At 41.8% G+C, this 19,197-nt stretch overlaps 1 protein-coding gene across 2 annotated transcripts in view; it reads left to right on the forward strand.

The window, feature by feature from the left end:
- Positions 1 to 1,901: 1,901 nt before the first annotated feature.
- The window catches only part of FOCAD (focadhesin), a 304,380-nt gene continuing 287,084 nt past the window's right edge, over positions 1,902 to 19,197 (forward strand). The window contains exon 1 of one of the 2 annotated variants that reach the window (XM_047699424.1): positions 1,902 to 1,955. Coding sequence is in view for 1 of the 2 variants with exons in the window: in XM_047699423.1 (XP_047555379.1) it covers positions 8,293 to 8,302 (10 nt within the window). In the remaining variant the exon portion in view is untranslated. Of the gene's footprint in view, positions 1,956 to 8,224; positions 8,303 to 19,197 lie in introns of those variants that run through there. The other variant, XM_047699423.1, reaches the window with a different exon arrangement.

The following is a 19,197-nucleotide window of genomic DNA, read 5'->3' on the forward strand; positions in this document are numbered from 1 at the left end:
CCCTGCTGAGCAGAGAGCCCGATGCGGGACTCCATCCCAGGACCCTGAGATCATGACCTGAGCTGAAGGCAGAGGCTTAACCCACTGAGCCACCCAGGCGCCCTAGAAGATGAATTTTAAAAAAGAATTAAAATGGTCCTAAAAGAAGTTCTGATGCATTTAGAATTATGAATACTGAAAGGGACTATCAACTGTGAAAATTAATTCAGGAAAACTTCGCTATACTGGACTTGAGATGCTTGAAGGGGAAGCTGGTAGGAAAAGCCATACCCCTTAATAGCAATTACAAACCTAACAGAAGAATCTTCAACAGAACAGGATCATCAATTACAGGCTCCAATAGGGAAAGATGTATCTTTGCATCTCCTACAAGAAATTGACTACCCCTGAAACTCAGCCAAGGTGAAACCAACATCACTCAGAACTCTTGCTTTTCTCCAATGGGTTTTCATTCAAAACAACCCCTCTCAACTTCATTCTTCTTCTCCATAGAAAAATATTCCTCTTCTTTGTTGGACTTGCCTATGGTTTTGCTGTAGCTTGATTGTCCTTGATTGCCATTCTCTGCTATTCCTGTTTAAACCCACCTTTTGCTGGTAAAATTTAAGGGGCAGTTTATTTTTAAGGTTAACACATCAAATTCCATAAAATCGAGAAGGCCATTATAAACCTTATAATACTACTTTCTCTCAAAGGATAACAGAGAGTGAATATAAAAGTAGGTTCAAAATTAATTTAGATAAATTCCTACAGAATGAATGCATAATAGGTTATTGAGAGAGCTGAAATGGCCTGTGGCATATAATTATTTTTCTAAAGTAGAGTATAGGGAACCAAATCCTTTCTACAAATGAGAAGTAGAACTCTTGTCAGCACATTAAAATGACTTTGGAAACTTAAGAGTACCAATGCCAAGGACTCACATTAGAGCTACTAAATTGAGAATCTCTAGAGATGGGGCCCAGGGACCAGTATTTTTTAAAAAGCTCCCCACTTCTATATATATACGTACTTCTAAAGATATACCAGAGTTTCGAAACGGCTGGATAAGTCAAGTTCTCTAGAGCGACGTGTCTTAACTCTTGTATATAATTTTTACACAACTAGAATTCCATTCCTTTTTTACTTGCTCATTTTTTTTTTCTTTCTGCTGTCTCCTTTAGCTTCTGTTTTACCGTGACCTGTACTTTACAGCTTTCCTATGGAAATGAGTGTTTGTGTACAGGTGCACACGCAATAAGTATTAGACCAAAAAAAAAAAAAAAAAAGTAACAATGACGTGTGCCTGCTGTCCCCAGATTAACTGAGCAGAAATATCCAGGCTATAACGTCCTGTAGGACCGTCCAACAGGTGGACCAGTGTAGGTAGCATTGAGGGCTGCAGTGTTCTGTGTTGGCCAAAAGTGCGAAGCAGCAACTACAAGGGGCAAGGGGAAGAACGAAGGGGCAGGTCGACTGTCTGCATTACATTTTCTGAATCCTTAACGTTATTGGGATTACTGTTTTCTGGGCAACAAAATCTCCAAACACCAAGAAGCTGCTTTGCATCGCCAAAAGCTGCATAAGGGCAGGCTGCCAACAGGACTACCCAAGCACGCCGCAGTGGCATTCCCAAACAAGTTCCTTCAATTGGCTATCTCGTGGGCTAATCCCCACTGCGGTGCAATTCCACAAGCCGCACCTGCGCGCGCCTCTCTTCCTGCCCCCGGGTCCCTGCAGAGAGAAGCGTTCAGCCGTGCACGCCACCCTCCAGCCGCAGTGCGCGGCCTTGGCCTTGGCCGTGCGCGCGCGTGAAAGCAGAGAGGGGCGGGCCGAAGCCGGAGGAGGCGGGGCACACGCTTGCAGTCTGCAGTCCATTGGTTCTCTCACCTTAGTCCCCGCCCCCAGGCGTTCGAGACGGCGGGGCGGGCCACGTCAGGCTGCCGGCGCCGGGCTGAGCTTGTGGCAGAAGGGAGGTAAGCAATGCGGGGTGGCAGGCGGTGAGCTGCGGGCCGCTGTCCCCTGCTTTGAGGCCGCTGGATCGCATTCGCCTGTGGCCTCTCTCAGCTTGGCGTGGAGGGCGGCTGAGGCCCTGCGGGCCTAGGGCTGTGCTGGGAAAGCGGGAAGCATGTGGTGGCAGGGCCGCGCTGTGGCGTGGGTGGCCAGGAAGGGGATAGGTCTTGCTCTTTGCCCGCGTCCTGTCCTGTCTGGGCTCTGAACTCCTGAAGGACTAGGCCTTCTGCGTAGGACCGCTCTGCGATGCCGGGTGGGGCCGGCTCCCGTGCCTGCGGTGGGGCTCAGCGGGATCTTGACTCGGAAACGGATCAGCGCGATCCTTGCATTTTAACCTGCAGCAGGTTGCAGTTCCTCCACTCTTCCCTGACCCGTACCCTAGTTAAAAGGAGTGCAGGAGATTCCGGGCCGATTTCTGGCTGGCTGGGGAGACGGTCTTACCACCAGTGACTCGCTCAGATCTTGTCCACTTAAATGCAAAGGCTTATGGGTGAGCAGGGCCTGTTTTCAGACTTCTCAATTCTCTGGCTCTATCCTCCCTTACGGGAATTACCTGACAAAAATGGCATCTATGTATGAATGTATGTTTTGAAACACTTGCAACAGCTCTGCGGAGATTTGCAGAGACCTGGTGGTTGTGTTTCACATAGGAGTTGTTTGTTGCACCGTGAGTTTTAATTTCAGCTGTGGTATCATCATGATCCTCCAGTTTAGCTCCTGAAATTGGAGCTTCTAAAATCCGTGAAGTCATCCTATCAGGTATCATGCAATCATTCATTCATCCGTTCAACAAACTTTTTGGATGAATTCCTTGATGGTCAGGGTCTTAGGTCAGAAACTAAAAATGGACATTCCCTGCCTTTTCTCTCATTTTATCTGCCAGTTTTATTGTCTAGATTTGAGATGTAATTTTGTTGTTGTTAAGATGGTTCAATTTCAGGTTCCAGATTTAGGTACAGAAGCTTATGATTCTATATCATAATATAGAGCTGTTCTGAGACCTCATTCGGTTTTTCTTACTTTCACCTCTAGTAAGCTTCAGACCATGATGACCACAGGTTTTGTAATTCTGCTAACTAACTGTAGAATGAAAGACCCCAGGTCTCAGGTGCCTATCTGTAAAGTGAAGGGATAGGATTAGAAGTATTCCGTAACTTTTAGATATTCAAGAAGAGGGAGGGCAATTGGCATGTTTACTGAACTGGGTTAACAGTTGGGAAGTGACGTTTTAAAAACACAATGTGTATTATGATTATACGTTTTAATCTTTCTGAATCTGTCCACATGTCTCTTTGACTAGCAAGCAAGTGCATATTTACAATTTTGATTTACATTCAGTTCCTGCATACAAAGCACTATGACTCATCTAAATTTGGAAATGTAATAATCCAAAGCTTTTTAGTGTTATGTTTAAAGGTATGATGTAAAAACAATTGGGGGCACCTGGGTGGCTCAGTTTGTTAAGCGTCCCACCGTTGACTTGGCTCAGGTCATTGTGCTCTGTGGGGAGCCTGTTTGAGATTCTCTCCCCCTTCCATTGCCTCTCCCCCATGTGTGCTCATGGTCTCTTGCTCTTTCCAAAAGAAATAAATCTTTATTTATTTTTTTAAAAAAATATTTTATTTATATATTTGACAGACAGAGATCACAAGTAGGCAGAGAGGCAGGCAGAGAGAGAGGAGGAAGCAGGCTCCCCGCTGAGCAGAGAGCCCGATGCGGGGCTCAATCCCAGGACTCTGGGATCATGACCTGAGCCGAAGGCAGAGGCTTTAACCCACTGAGCCACCCAGGCATCCCTAAAAGAAATTTTAAAAATTGGGTAAGTATACAATTTTCAAAGTATTTTGAGTTGCAGTGGTAGGTTAGTGGTAGCCAAAACCTCTGCCTTGGTTATCATGCTTATACTTTGGTAAAATGTTAGGTAGTTACCATCACCTGGCTAATACCTATCAATATCATGTCTATGTTAACATTTATTTTATCAAGCTAAAATTTACTGGATTTCAATTGACTGCTACTTCCCCTTGAGAAAGTGGAATACTCATGGTTATTGATAACCATAAATAAATCATTAGTTTGAGAATGAAAATGTCCATAGAGATATACTAATAGCCTTTCTTTTCTTTCTTTCTTTTTTTTTTTTTTTTAGATTTTATTTATTTATGTAAAAGAGAGAGAGAGCCCGCAGGAGCAGGGGGAGGGGCAGTGGGAATTCGAGAAGCAGACTCACTGCTGAGCCTGGGCTGGATCGCAAGACCCTGAGATCAGGGTTTGAGCTGAAGTCAGATGTTTAACCATCTGAGCTACCCAGGCTCCCAGCAACAATAGTTTTTCACTTGCTGTTTGGTTGATGGGACTTGCAAATAAATTGTTTGGCCTTCCTGCAGGTGTAAAATAATTTCTAAAATACTTCTGAGGCATAATATTCATAGACTTGTGATAGTTTTTGGATGTTACCCACAGACCATTATGTGAATTATTTATGTCACAATTAGGGGTTTGGAAAGTTTAAGGAAATACAGCTTTCCAGGGCGCCTGGGTGGCTCAGTGGGTTAAGCAGCTGCCTTCGGCTCAGGTCATGATTCCAGGTCCTGGGTTCGAGCCCCACATCGGGCTTTCTGCTCAGCAGGGAGCCTGCTTCCTCCTCTCTCTCTGCCTGCCTCTCTGCTTACTTGTGATTTCTCTCTGTCAAATAAATAAATAAAATCTTTAAAAAAAAAAAAAAGAAAAGAAATACAGCTTTCCAAAATATTGCTTTTGCTGTACCTTTCTAGTTCTAGAGATGGACCAGATCGAGATGGGAAGACTGAAGAGAAATGCAAAAACTGAGGGAAAAAAATCCAAGAGGAGGCTTTTTTTTTTTAATTGGAGGAGAAAAAACACAATGAAAAATACAATTATAACTATATTTAGAAGAAAAGTAAGGAACTAATAGTGTCAGGATTATTGGTAGGTCTGTAGCACAACTTGATTTTTTTTTTTTAATTGAAGTATAATTGGTGTATATAGTATCCCTATTAGATTCAGGGGCATATCATAGTGATTTGATATTTTTATACGTTATAAAATCCCTGTAAGTCTAGTTATTATCTGTCATCATGGAAAATTCTTACAATCTTTTTTTTTTTTTTAAAATCTTATTTATTTATTTGACAGACAGAGATTACAAGTAGGCAGAGAGGCAGGCAGAGAGAGAGGAGGAAGCAGGCTCCCTGCTGAGCAGAGAGCCCGATGTGGGGCTCCATCCCACGACCCTGAGATCAGGACCTGAGCCGAAGGCAGAGGCTTTAACCCACTGAGCCACCCAGGCACCCCCAAAATTCTTACAATCTTATTCGCTATATTCCCTAGGCTGTACTTTACATTCCCATGACTTACTGATTATGTATCTGGAAGTTTGTACCTCTTCAGCCCTTTTACCTATTTTGTGTGCCTTCCAGATTCTATCCCCTCTGGTAACTGACTGTTTACTGTATCTATGACTTTGTTTCTGTTTTGTTTGTTTGTCTTGTTTTTCGGATTCCACCTATGGGTGAAATCATATAGTGTTTCTCTGTCTGACTTATTTCACTTAGCAAAATACCCTCTAGGTTCATCCATGTTGCACATGGCAAGATTTCATTCTTTTTTACAGCTGACTAGTATTCCTGTGTGTGTTTGAGTGTGTGTCTGTGTAAATGTACCACATCCTGTTTATCCATTCATCTATCAATGGACATCTATTAATGGTTCTTCAAAAAAGAAACCCAGTGTGATAATTTAAACTTTGATCACATTACATGTGGGTAATACATTTTTTTTTTAGGAGATGAGAAATCTATATTGTGTATGTATATACATGAATATATGTTTTTAACTTGTATTTAAGTAATCTCTATAGCCAACATAGGGCTCATGACCCTGAGATCGAGTTGCATGCTTCTCCAACTGAGCTGGCCAGGAACCCCTATATTGTATATTTTTTTAGGAAGTGCTACAGGTCTAGAGATGAGTAGTATAATAAAATATGGTATAGTTATGTAAGTATAAGTCTGTGATTCATAATTCATGATAAATTGGATCAAGGTAGTGTATACTTTTCTTTTTCATAAGATTTTATTTGTTTATTTGAGAGAGAGGGCAGAGAGAGAGTACCAGAGAGCATAAGCAGGGGGAGTGACAGAGGGAGAGGGAGAAGCAGGCTCTTCATTGAATTAAGGAGCCCAACACGGGGCTGGATCCCAGGATCCTGAGATCACAACCCGAGCTGAAGGCAGATGCTTAACCAACTGAGCCACCCAGATGCCCCACTCTGTATACCATCTCCACATGATGGAAACAAGATTTGCTAAGCTTATAGGACAAAGGATGTTTATCGGTTTTTCTCCCATTTAAATTATTTGAAACAAACTTTGAAGCAATGTGAAAGATCCCATCTATTTTCAAACAACAGATTGAACATTGTTGTTTTTATAACTTTGGGTCCCCAAGGCACTCCTGTTTTCATAATTTTTTATCCTATTTCAAGTCACATTGGAAGTAATAACATTGCATTTCTGATTTTGAAATTTTGTTAAATTTATATTTGCTTTTGTTCAGTTAGAATTATTTTAGTTTTTATATTTTGAAGATATTTAAAAGCTTTGATATTAAATACCATACAGTTTTCCATTGTTCATGATGGGAAAACATTTCTTTAGGCCCAAGGAATTTGAAAATCCAAGTTGCATAGATAGTCAGTTGTTATTATTATTATTTATTTAGAGATTTATCTTTTCATTTGCCTGGGGAACCAATGAAACAGTCCACCCAGGCTTCTAAACTGGAGATTTCAGTTCTTTTCAGTGCATTAAACTGTATCTTTATTTTGTATTTTGGTCAAACAAATGACTATATGCTAATTTGGCTGATAAGCATGTTGAACAAATATTAAAATTGTGAATGTTGTAACTGTAGTTTTGTTAAGTTTTCTGGCTGCCAGGGTGTACTTTTGTCTCTAAAAATCTTTTCCTTTGGCTTAGCTGCTCTCAAAATTAAAAAAAAAAAATTATTTATTTATTTGAGAGAGAGAGGGAGAGACAGCAAGTGCCCACAGGAAGTGGGGAGGAGCAGAGGGAGAGGGAGAAGCAGACTCCCGCTGAGCAGGGAGCCTGCTGCAGGGCTCCATCCCAGGATCCTGTGATCACAACCTGAGCTGAAGACAGATGCTTAACTGATTGAGCCACCCAGGTGCCCTGGCTTTCAGAATTTGTAAGTTTTACTCTATTTAACCATCATTGAACAGGTTGGTTTAGGTAATGAAACCATTAGGTTTTAGTATATATTAGGACATGGGGAGGGAGTGGAGGAAACTTTGTATTAAAATTTGAATTCTTGAAACTTGTAAGTAGATTGAATTTTAAGAGTCATAGATATTAAATACTGTATTTTATTTTTTTCATTCAATAAAGAGTATCTGCTCTGGTCCAGTCCCTAACTTTCCTTTGAGGAACTTACACTATTGAATGGAAGCCCCAGAGGAGGCCAAAATACAAAGAAATAAATTATTATAGTTAGATGCATGCATAGAGTACTGTGGGGACAGAGGAAAACTGTATCTGTGTCAGATTTCAAGGGATTCAGAGAAGGCTTTTTGTTGGAGTGTTTGCTTGAACCGAATTTTGACAGTAAGTAGAAGTTAGCTGGTGAGGATGGAGGATAAGGCATTCTAGGCACAAGAAAGACATCAAATTGACAGATGCAAGACAAAACAGATTCTTTTTTTTTTTTTTAAAGATTTTATTTATTTATTTGACAGAGATCACAAACAGGCAGAGAGGCAGGCAGAGAGAGAGGAGGAGGAAGCAGGCTCCCTGCAGAGCAGAGAGCCCGATTCGGGGCTCGATCCCAGGACTCTGAGATCATGACCTGAGCCAAAGGCAGTGGCTTAACCCACTGAGCCACCCAGGCGCCCCCTTTTTTTTTTTAATTTTTAAATTTTATTTATTTGACAGACAGAGATCACAAGGATGCAGAGAGATAGGCAGAGAGAGAGGGGGAAGCAGGCTCCCCGCTGAGCAGAGCCCGATGTGGGGCTCGATCCCAGGACCCTGAGACCATGACCTGAGCTGAAGGCAGAGGCTTAACCCACTGAGCCACCCAGGCGCCCCGACAAAACAGATTCTTAATGTATTAAGGGAAGGACAGAGAGATGAGGTTGAATATGTAAACAGAGGGCCCACAATGAAAGGCCCTCTTTGTTACTGTGTTAAAGGTTTTGAACTTGATCCTTGAGGCTGTGGTGATCCATGGGTAAGAGATTTTAAGTTGAAGATCAGTTTCATGTGGCAAGGTGAGGAATGAATTGTGGTGGAGTGAGGCCTGTTTGATAAAGCTCCAAATTAGCAGTGGGGCTTAAGAGAATAGGATGGATCCAAAGATAATGTCAAGATGATGAAACTGGTGTCCAGTTTGATATGTGGGTTGAGGAAGAGGTGGAGTCAAGATGCTTCCCAACTTTATGACTTCCCACAGTAGGAATCCCATGTGGGTTAGCAGGTGACTAAGATCAGTCTTGGATATGCCTTTGGGTCACACAGTTGGTACTGTTCTGTGGGTAACTAGCTGCACTGCTCTGGGGATGAGAACAGGAATTTTTTTTTTTTTTAAGATTTATTTATTTTAGAGAGCATGTGAGATCAGGGGTTGGGAGAGAGGAAGAGGGAGAGAGAGAATCTTGAGTGGACTCCTCCCTGAGCCTGGAGTCTGACTTGGGGCTTGATCCCATCACCCTGAGATTGACCTGAGCTGAAATCAAGAGTCCCGTGCTTAACCAGCTGAGCAACTGAGGCACCGGGAGGAGAGGATTTTATGCAGGATAGAGATTAGGATGCTCTTAGCACGCAGGTGATAGTTGAAACAGGGTGTATATGGCTGTAGATAACCTAAGGGAGAGTTTCTAGAATAAGAAAGAATAAAAAAGGGATGCCTAGGTGGCTCAGTCAGTTAAGTGACTGCCTTTGGCTCAGGTCCTGGGATGGAGTCCCATGCCCGGCCCTCCCCTCAGCAGAGAGCCTGCTTCTCCTTCTCCCTCTGCCTGCCCCGCCCCCTCTATGTGTCAAATAAATAAATAGATAAAATCTTAAAAGACAAAAAACAAGAAACTCTGGGAAGCACCATCACGTAAGGAAGATGGTTCAATGAAAAAGAATGAGAGGGAACAGCCTAATGGACGTGTAACTCTAGAAGACAAAGAGGTAGGGAATTTTAGGGGAGAATGGTGAACTGTTAAACCACCATGGAGAATGGAAGAGAGAGCTCACTAGAGGTTTTAGGAAGGTCTACCAGATAGGCAAGAATCATTAGTTTAGGGGTGCCTGGGTGGCTCAGTCGGTTAAGCGTCTGACTCTTGATTTCCACTTAGGTCATGATCTCAGGGTCCTGGGATAAAGCCCCATTCGGGTTCTGCGCTCAGAAGGGCGTCTGCTGGAAGATTCTCTTGCTTTTCCTCTGCCCCTCCCCCATCCAAGCTCTCTCTCACATAAATAAATCTTAACAAAAATTATCATTGGTTTGTAATTTTACTAGCTCGTATAGTTGTGTGACTTTCTGTAGCAAAAGTCAGTAGATCCAAAGATTTTGAATAGTTGGAATGATCCAGTATTTGGATTTTGTTCTGTACTTACAGTAGGAATGCCTTTGAGCTCAAAGGATTAGCAAGACAATGGTTGAAGTGATGGAATGTGAGGTTTGGACTGCATGGAGGTGGGGACCAAGCAGGAGGAGGCTGAAAGAGTGAAAGAAAGTAATTGGTTCTGGGGTTCTTGGCTGGCCCAGTCAGAAGAGCATGCGATTCTTGATCTCAGGGTCATGAGTTCAAGCTCTACGTTGGGTGTAGAGATTACTAAAAAGATAAATAAATTGAAAAAAAATAATTGGTTCAAGAGATTAGAAGTCTGGGCAAAGTAAATATATAAGTGTATGTAGGCATAAGGGAGATAGCTGATAGAATATTCTGGATTCAGAGAAGAATATTGGAGTTTAAAGTTTTAGGGTGCTAATGGAATGTAGGGTTTGGCCATGGATGTAGATTGCTAAAATGGAGGTGACAAGGAGATATTCAAGAGCAATGAGACTGGTGTGTTGGATGAATCACTCACCTTGGACATGGACCTCAGAAGATCCAGGTACCCAGAGCGGAGAGATAGACAATGGTTTGAGGTTTTAGATCATGGATAGTAGTTATCAGTATATATGGGAGATAAAGATACTTGGGTGGCATGCCCTCAGAAGTATGGGGGTAAATGGTAAAGAAATGTTCTTCTGGGCATTGGAGCTTGGAAGGATGATTAGTTTTCACTGAAGTGGCCACCAAAGAAGGAGAGTATAGTTTTCCTTAGGTCTAAGAAGTAGGGGGACACCTAATGAAGACGCTGAGCATCAAGAAAGTTTGGTGATCATGGTATCAGAGTGCAAGAGGTGAGGACTGGTTAGTGTTTATTGAAGAGGAAGGCAGATGAGGAAGAGGTTAGACTTGGGTGTGAGTAAGGCTGAAGCATATGAAAATTTTGGAGTTACAAATAGTTTGCATGTCAAGTTCGGATGAAGCTTGTCAGCTTTTACCCATCAAATTGTACTAGTTTCTGTGTATTAGTAGGACAGCAGATAGAGTTCTCTTTTATTTTTTTTTAAGATTTTATTTATTTATTTCACAGACAGAGATCACAAGTCAGACAGAGATCCCAAGTAGGCAGAGAGGCAGGCAGAGAAGAGAGGGGGAAGCAGACTCCCTGCTGAGCAGAGAGCCTGATGAGGGGCTCCATCCCAGGACCCTGGGATCATGACCCAAGCAGAAGGCAGAGGCTTAACCCACTGAGCCACCCAGGCGCCCCTGCCCCATGCTTCTTAACATGGTGGTCTAATGGAGGAAACCAGAAAGCAAGAGAAGCAGCATGGCATTGGGACTAAAAGTCTACAACGTCACTTCCTCTGCTGCTGATTAAAGCAGTCACAAGGAAGCCCAGATTCAAGGGGATGGAGAAGTAGATGACTTGATTATGAGGGGAGCAGTGAAGCCACTTTATAGAGAAATGTGCACACAGGAATTGGGAAGAATTTGGGGGCATTTTTTGCAATCTACTGTTGTCTTCTAATTGCTCTATTCTCTCTTTGCCCCTGAAATATTGTCAGCAGAATACCCAAAGTGATTATTTTTAAAACACACATAAAGATTTCTCCTCTTGGGATGCTTGGGTGGCTCAGTCAGTTAAGTGTCTGCCTTGGGCTCAGGCGATGATCCCAGGGTCCTGGGATGAGCCCTGTTTTGGGCTCCTCGCTCTTCAGGGAGCCTGCTTCTCCTTCTCCCTCTGCCTGGCGCTGTGCTCATTCTCTCTCTCTGACTCCCCCACCCCAAAAATAGATTTCTCCTCTCATCACTTTTCCAGAACCCTCTAATGGCTTACCAAAGTAAAAGGCAAAGTCTTTGCAGTGGTCTTGGAGGGCTGCCGCCATTTGACTCCTTTGTTGCTTCCCTAACTTCATTTCCAGCTACTCTGCCCTCAGTCAGTAAACTTGCTCTATTAGCCTCGTTGCTGTTCCTCAGACCTTAAGGATACATTTTCCCATGGTGGTTTTTGTATTGCTGCTCCTTCTGCCTGGAATCCTTTTCTTAGAAACAGGACTCCTTTACTTCAGTTAAATCTTTGCTTATGTGTGAGCTTCTCACTGACCATTCTTTGTAAAATTAGAACCCCTTTCTATCTGTCCCCCTTTCCTGCTTTACTTTTGTGTATAGACCTTATCTTATAAGATGCTATATCATTACTGTTTTCCTTATTTTTGTTTTGCCTCTGTTAGGAATGTAATCCCTCGTAAAGGTAGGGACTTTTGTTTTTTATTTCTTTTTTTTTTAATTTTAGAGAGAGGATAAAGAGAGGGAGAGAGAGTGCATGGGTGCGGGGAGGGAGAGGGAGAATCAGATTCCCCACTGAGCAGGGAGCCCAATGTGGGGCTCGATCCCAGGACCCCAGGATCATGACCTGAGCTAAAGGCAGATGCTTAATCCACTGAGCCACCTGTGTGCCCCAAGGCAGGGACGTTTGTTTCTCCAATACTTAGAACAGCATCTGACACAAGGTAGCATCTAGTAAATATTTGTCAAATGAATGAAATGTAGGTTTTTGTTACTAAACTTTTTTCAGATATCTGGGTATCTCTTCCATGTTTTATGGAAGAGCTCTTGAAACAGATTCTGGCTATTACCCGAGGAGATTTGTGGCCTCTTCTTGCAAGTATGTATGTATGTATGTATGTATTTATTTTTGCAAGTACTTTTGTGATCCTGTTTTTTTAAGAGCCAAATTGTTTTCCCACATCCAAGCTCTTTATTCTTTGGAAGAAGAGTGTCCTGTTCTCAAATCAGCTGCACAGAATACCTGTTCTTTTTTTTTTTTTTTTTTTTTTTTTTTAAAGATTTTATTTATTTCACAAGTAGGCAGAGAGGCAGGCGAAGCGGGAGGGGGAAGTAAGCTCCTTGCTGAGCAGAGAGCCAGATTCGGGGCTCAATCCCAGGGATCACAACCTGAACCGAAGGCAGAGGCTTAACCCACTGAGCCACCCAGGTGCCCCCAGAATACCTGTTCTTTAGGTACTTTCTAGCTGCCTCTTCACTTTGAGTTGTAAATCATAACATTTTTGTTCAAAGTGAAGCTGAAACTTTATATGTGAAAGGGACAGTCTGAGATAGAAAATTTTCAAACCTTTTCTTGAACTCTTGGACCTTTTTCTTTTGATATCTTCAGGAAAAAGAGGTATTTTTTTCAGTCGAAACAGAGTTACATTAAATTCTGATTTATAACGTAGTCTTAAATCATTCTGACCCGTGAAGCATGAGCATAACCTTTGAAATTAGTGATTATGAATGAAAATGATAATCTCTTAAGTGCTTCAGCCTCCAGTTTATTTTTGTAGTTTGGTTTTGTTGCATATTATCAAGGAAATCTTCATTCATATTGATTGGCCGTTGCAAGCAATAATAATCTTTTTTCTCTTCAGTTCATTGTAATCTTACAGTCTCTGGTTACCTAGTTTTCCTGTGGAAAATTTTGAACGCACACATAAATAGGGACTATAATAAATGACTTAAATGAAATTAATGTTTTGTTGATCTTGTTTTGTTTCTCTAACATTTTTCTTCCTTCAGAAAATTACATTTTCTGTAAAAGTAATTATTTTTAATTAATATCTTAAGTTATTTTAATTAAAAATTATTATTAAGTGTAACAATTTAATTTTACTGTTTTATTTTAAACATAATTTCTGTGCCATTATCATACCCCCAAAACGTAAAAGTAACACTGATTTCTCAAGATTATCTGATACTCAGTCCCTCCCTATTTCAGAATTTCTTGGTTATGCCAAGAATGTCTTATTACAGTTGTTTTGTTGGAGTCAAAATCCAAATAATGCCCCCAGATTGTATTTGGTGATTAAGTCTCTTAATCACTTAACCTGTAATAGTCCCTCCAGCCTTTCTTCTTTGCATGTCATTGAGTTGTTGGAGAATCAGTCACTTGTCCAATTAAATGTCCCAAATTCTGAGCTTATTGTTCCTCCCCTGGTTGTTGTTTACTTTGTTCCTCTATGTCTTGAGTTTTCTATAAATTGGTGGTTAAATATGGAAAGCTGTATGGGGTCATTTTTGAAATGCTTTAGGCGGGAATATTCTTAGAGGCTTCCATGTATTGTCTTCTTATCCTGTCACAACAGGAGGACACAGCGTCTGGTTTTCTTTCTTACTTCGAGTGATGCTGAGATGAATGAGTGGATTCCGGTGGGGTCATCCTGATCCCTTTAATAATGAAGTTCCCATCCTCCTTTAACCTAAGAGTTTCAGCAACGATTGATGTTTCGTTCACAAATCAATTATCTATTAAAGTGACTTCATATCTTTAAAGTTTTTTTTCTTTGAAGAAATGAATACTTTCAAATTTTCTTTACATTTCTGTTCACAGTATCACTTTACAACCACATTTTTCCCTCCCCCGATTCTAAATTTATTCCCATTTGCCATGGTTTTAAGAATGTCTGGGACATTTAACATAAAGCTCGGAAGGAGATATAAAGTAGAAGGGACAGAGAAGGCTGGGGGAATGGGGAAGTAAGGGTTCTCTACCCACCTACCTGCTGGTTAACCTGTCTTCACTCTCTCCTTTGGACCTGGTGGGCCACAGAGGCCTAATGGGGATTGGAGAGTGGGTGGGACTGGGGCAGTGTGGACAGCAGCCGTGGTATTGGATATGAGCTGAGTGTAAATAGAAGCTGGAGCTAAGCATACACATTTTTTGTTGTTGTTGTTTATTAATTTTTATTTATTTTTAAAAATTTCTTTACAGTGTCCCAGAATTCATTGCTGATGCACCACACCCACTGCTCCATGCAATACATGCCCTCCATAATACCCACCACCAGGCTCACCCAAACCCCCATCCTCCCCTCTCCAAAACCCTCAGTTTGTTTTCAGAGTCCACAGTCTCTCATGGTTCATCTCCCCCTCCGATTTCCCCTAACTCACTTCTCCTCTCCATCTCCCCGTGTCCTCCGTGTTATTTATTAAAGCATACACATTTTAACATTTACTGTGTATAGTCAAGATTCGCCTCAGATAAAAGTGAGACGTATACAAAGCTTCTACTTTGTATTTTGCACCCTTTATCATGTAGCCTTTCCTTGCTGGGATGGACAGAAATTGTACCCTTAAGGACGCAGGAGACTTGTGCATGGCTGCCTTGGTTTATTTATTTATTTATTTATATACTTGGAAATATTTTATTTATTTATTTGAGAGAGAGCACATGAGAGGCACGAGTAGGGGGAGAGGCAGACAGGGAGGGAGAAGCAGGCTCCCCACTGAGCAGGGAGCCCCTATTGGGCTCCATCCCAGGATCTCGGGATCCTGGCCTGGCCAAAGGCAGACACTTAACTGACTGAACCACTTGGGTGCTCCTGCTGTATTGTTTTATTTTTTCTTTTATTCTTTTATTTTTTTTAAAAGATTTTATTTATTTGACAGAGATCGCAAGTAGGCAGAGAGGCAGGCAGAGAGAGAGGAAGGGAAGCAGGCTCCCTGCTGAGCAGAGAGCCCGATGCGGGACTCGATCCCAGGACCCTGAGACCATGACCTGAGCCGAAGGCAGAGGCTTTAACCACTGAGCCACCCAGGCGCCCCTGACATGAGAATTTTAAATAGGAATAAGAAGTCAAAGGCCAAGACTGCATTAGATAGAAAAACCTCACGGAGAATCTACCTTTTCTCACCTAGCAAGGTCCAAAGGATTCAGTAATGAGCCTTTTCAAAGTGCACCCTAAATGTTATTTTTTTTTAAAGATCTTATCTACTTATTGACAGAGATAGAGAAATCACAAGTAGGCAGAGTTATTTTATGTTTATCTAAGAGCTCCAAGTTTAAAAAAAAATTTTAAATAAAAATGAAAACATACACACAACTTTTTCTTTTTTCTTTTTTTAAAGATTTTATTTATTTATTTATTTGATAGAGAGAGACACAGCGAAAGAGGGAACACAAGCAGGGGGCGTGGGAGAGGGAGAAGCAGGCCTCCCGCTGAGTGGGGAGCCTGATGGGGGTGTCAGGCCCAGGACCCTGGGATCATGACCTGAGCCAAAGGCAGACACCTAATGACTGAGCCACCCAGGTGCCCCACAAATACTTTTTTCTTTTTTTTTTATTTTAAAACATTTTATTTATTTATTTGACAGACAGAGATCACAAGTAGGCAGAGAGGCAGGCAGAGAGAGAGGAGGAAGCAGGCTCTCCCTGCTGTATTGTTTTAAAAACAATCTTCTGTCTTACGCATCTTAGTATGACTGCGTTTTTTTTTTTTAATTAATTAATTTATTTGACAGATCACAAGTAGGCAGAGAGGCAGGCAGAGAGAGAGGAGGAAGCAGGCTCCCCGCTGAGCAGAGAGCCCAATGCGGGGCTTGATCCCAGGACCCTGGGATCATGACCTAAGCCAAAGGCAGAGGCCCCAACCCACTGAGTCACCCAGGCGTCCCTGACTGCTTTCTTTCGGTTGTTTGAACTAAAAACCTTGGTGTAATCCTCTGCTCTTCTTGCCTTTCACATTCTATCCATTAGCAAGTGTTGTCAAGAAAGTCTGACCTAGTCTCACCATTTCTGCTGCTGTTCTTCTCCAAGGCAACATGGTTTCTCTCCTAGATTATTTCTGTACCTATCTCACTGGTCTCTCTTTTTCCATCCTTGCCCATTCCATTCTTGGTCTGTTCTTCAGAGAAGCCAGAATGATCTTTCAAATGGTAGTCAAGTTGGCCATCCGTCTGTCCCAAACCCTCTAGGACTTCCGGTCTTAACTCAGGAACCCTGCAGGCTTACAGTGTCCTACAGAGATTTAGGTGATCTGGGCCCCTGGTCACTCTGTCCTCTGTCCCCCGGCGCAGCTTGCTGACATGCACCAACCGTGCTGGTGTCCTTGGTTTTCCCTGAATTTGCTAAGCCTGCTTCTCCCTCAACATTGTTGCCTTGAGTATTTCTTCTGTCTGGAGTGGTCTTTTCCTTCTGGTCTCTGTCTGAAAGCCTATTCTTTTAAAAAGGCTTTTCTTGGGCGCCTGGGTGGCTCAGTGGGTTAAGCCGCTGCCTTCGGCTCAGGTCATGATCTCAGGGTCCTGGGATCGAGTCCCGCATTGGGTTCTCTGCTCGGCAGGGAGCCTGCTTCCCTCCCTCTCTCTGCCTGCCTCTCTGTCTACTTGTGATCTCTCTCTGTCAAATAAATAAATAAAATCTTAAAAAAAAAAAAAAAAAGGCTTTTCTTTATTCTTTGACAGGTGCCAAAACATAAGACTGCCCTAAAATTTATCTATGGATGATGTCATTTTGGGGGGCGGGTAATAAGGTTGTATATACGTTTGGAAAATTAAAAGAAAATAAACTCTGTACTATAATTGAAGCAATTAAAAATACCTAACTTTTATAAACTTTCAGTTACACTAGAATGAGTAAGTTCTAGAGATCTACTGTACAACAATATGGTATTGTGCACTTCAAAGTTTGTTAATAGAGTAGATCTTATGTAAAGTTTTCTTACCACAAAACCCAAACCAAAAGACACAAGAAAACTCTGGAAGGTGTTGCACATGTATTGCCTTGATGTTGCTGATAGTATATGGAGGTGTTTACGTATGTCCACCCTCATCACATTGTACACTTTAAACGTACATTTCTTTGTATATCTATTACTATACAATAACTTAAAAAAATACCTGCTTTCTCAACTGAAGCTAACATACTTGATTAAAATGAGATGGGAGAAAGTTGAACACACTGGAGGACATGTAATTTTTTTCAGGGACAGATGGATTAATTTGCTGGCAAACAATTTAGAATCAAAGGTAATTCTGTTAGCTTACTTATTTGGAACTCTTTAGGACCATTACAGCTTCTAATAACTCAAAGGTGTGACTTTCTCATTAAATAGCTCTTAATAAGCAGTGTAATTGGATCAAGTGAGACTTTTATCTTGGTGTGTGCTGTGGCTAAACCGACTCTTTAGACAGTGATAAAAGACCATGGTTGCAAGTGAATAAATAAGATCACTGATTTTTTTTATTGCAACCCCAAAATTGACTGTATGGTTTTATTTCAAGTGAATTAATAATTTTTACTTGGTGTAAAAAAAGGAATGGATGCCCATTGCGGCGGGGGGGGGGGGTGCGGAATTAAATGTAGCAGATATAAGGAGGGATGTGATAGGTTGTGATCTCGTATCATCCTATTTTCCGGAGAGGAACTTGTTAATATTTTCTATATTCACTTTTTTTTTCTTAATCTTATGTCTTTATATATATGGTTTAAACTCAGTTGTGTTCATGATTGTGTGTAATAATTTCTTTTTCTCACTCTATGGTAAGCATTCCTTTAGTAAAACTCCTTGTAAATGTATTTTTCGTAACTGATCGGTATTTTATCTGCATGTTCCTTAGCTTACTTTTTTCATCAGTGAAGAATTTTACACAAGAGGTGGTTGCTTTTAAGCCTTTTGTATTCTCCTACTTTTGAAATGGGAAGCGAATAGGACTTGACAATTCTGTGCCACACTTCGGGTTGTAGCCGAGAAATGCCAGACAGGATACTCAGCAGGTGGTACCTGGGCTGCCCACTTCCATACAGAGTGGGTTAGTTTCCACCCACCTCAGACTTTCAGCTCCATTGTGCTAAGTTCCTCTGGACTTGAGTTTGCTGGGTGGGACTTAGGGGGACTCTTCCGGTCCTGGGCGCTGTGCTGGTTCTCCCTTATTTCTTTGGCTTTGAGGACTTTGGCATCAGTTTGGAGGTAAGCCTGGTTGGGAGCAATTTCATAGTGTTTGCATTTGGGCTGGGAGGCAGAAGTAGTCTTCAAGGTTGAGGGGCACCTGAGAGGCTCAGTGGGTTAAGCATCTGCCTTTGGCTCAGGTATGATCCCAGGGTCCTGGGATTGAGCCCCACATCGGGCTCCCTGCCTGGCGAAAAGCCTGCTTTTCCTTCCGCCTGCCATTCCCCTTGCTTGTGCTCTCTCTCTTGGTATGTCCCGCTCTGTCAAATTAAAAAAAAAAAAAAGAAAGAAAGAAAAGAAGTAGTCTTTGAAGTTAAAATGAAGCTCTTTGAACATTGGCCTTCTTGTGAGCTGCTGGTCTGTAAGAGCGGCTGCTGCTGTTCACGTAGTCTGTCATATACGTCCAACACAGTGCTGGAAAGTTCCATTGAAACTGTACAGAAAAAATTGTAGGTATTGGTTTTAAAACTTGAGAAATTAAAAAAAAATTCTCACAAGGAGCTACATGTTCCTCTTCCTCCTCCTCCACCTGCTCTCCTCCTCTTCTTTGTTTAAATATGATCTTAAAATTAACTCTCTGAAAGACGTTCCCTGCGCTGTACTCTGCCAACTGGATATCAGCATTTTCCAGGAGCCTCTTCTAATTCTTGTATATGCTGCTTGGTGTCTCCGTGCTAACCTGAAATGATTTACTAATGGGCTTCTACCCAGGACGGTTGTGAAGGTAAACTAGTCTCAATTAGTAAGCACCCTACAAATAAAAACAGCTATGAATAATGCTGGCTGTGTAAGAGAAAATTAGTAAATGTTACTTCGTTGGGTAATTACATGCTTAAAATGCCTTTTGCCCCAGTGGGAAATCCACAGAGGTGATACTGTGGGTTTCTAACGGGTTGTAATACA

This window comes from Lutra lutra, chromosome 13 (genome assembly GCF_902655055.1).
Source record: "Lutra lutra chromosome 13, mLutLut1.2, whole genome shotgun sequence".
Classification (NCBI taxonomy): Eukaryota; Metazoa; Chordata; class Mammalia; order Carnivora; family Mustelidae; genus Lutra; species Lutra lutra.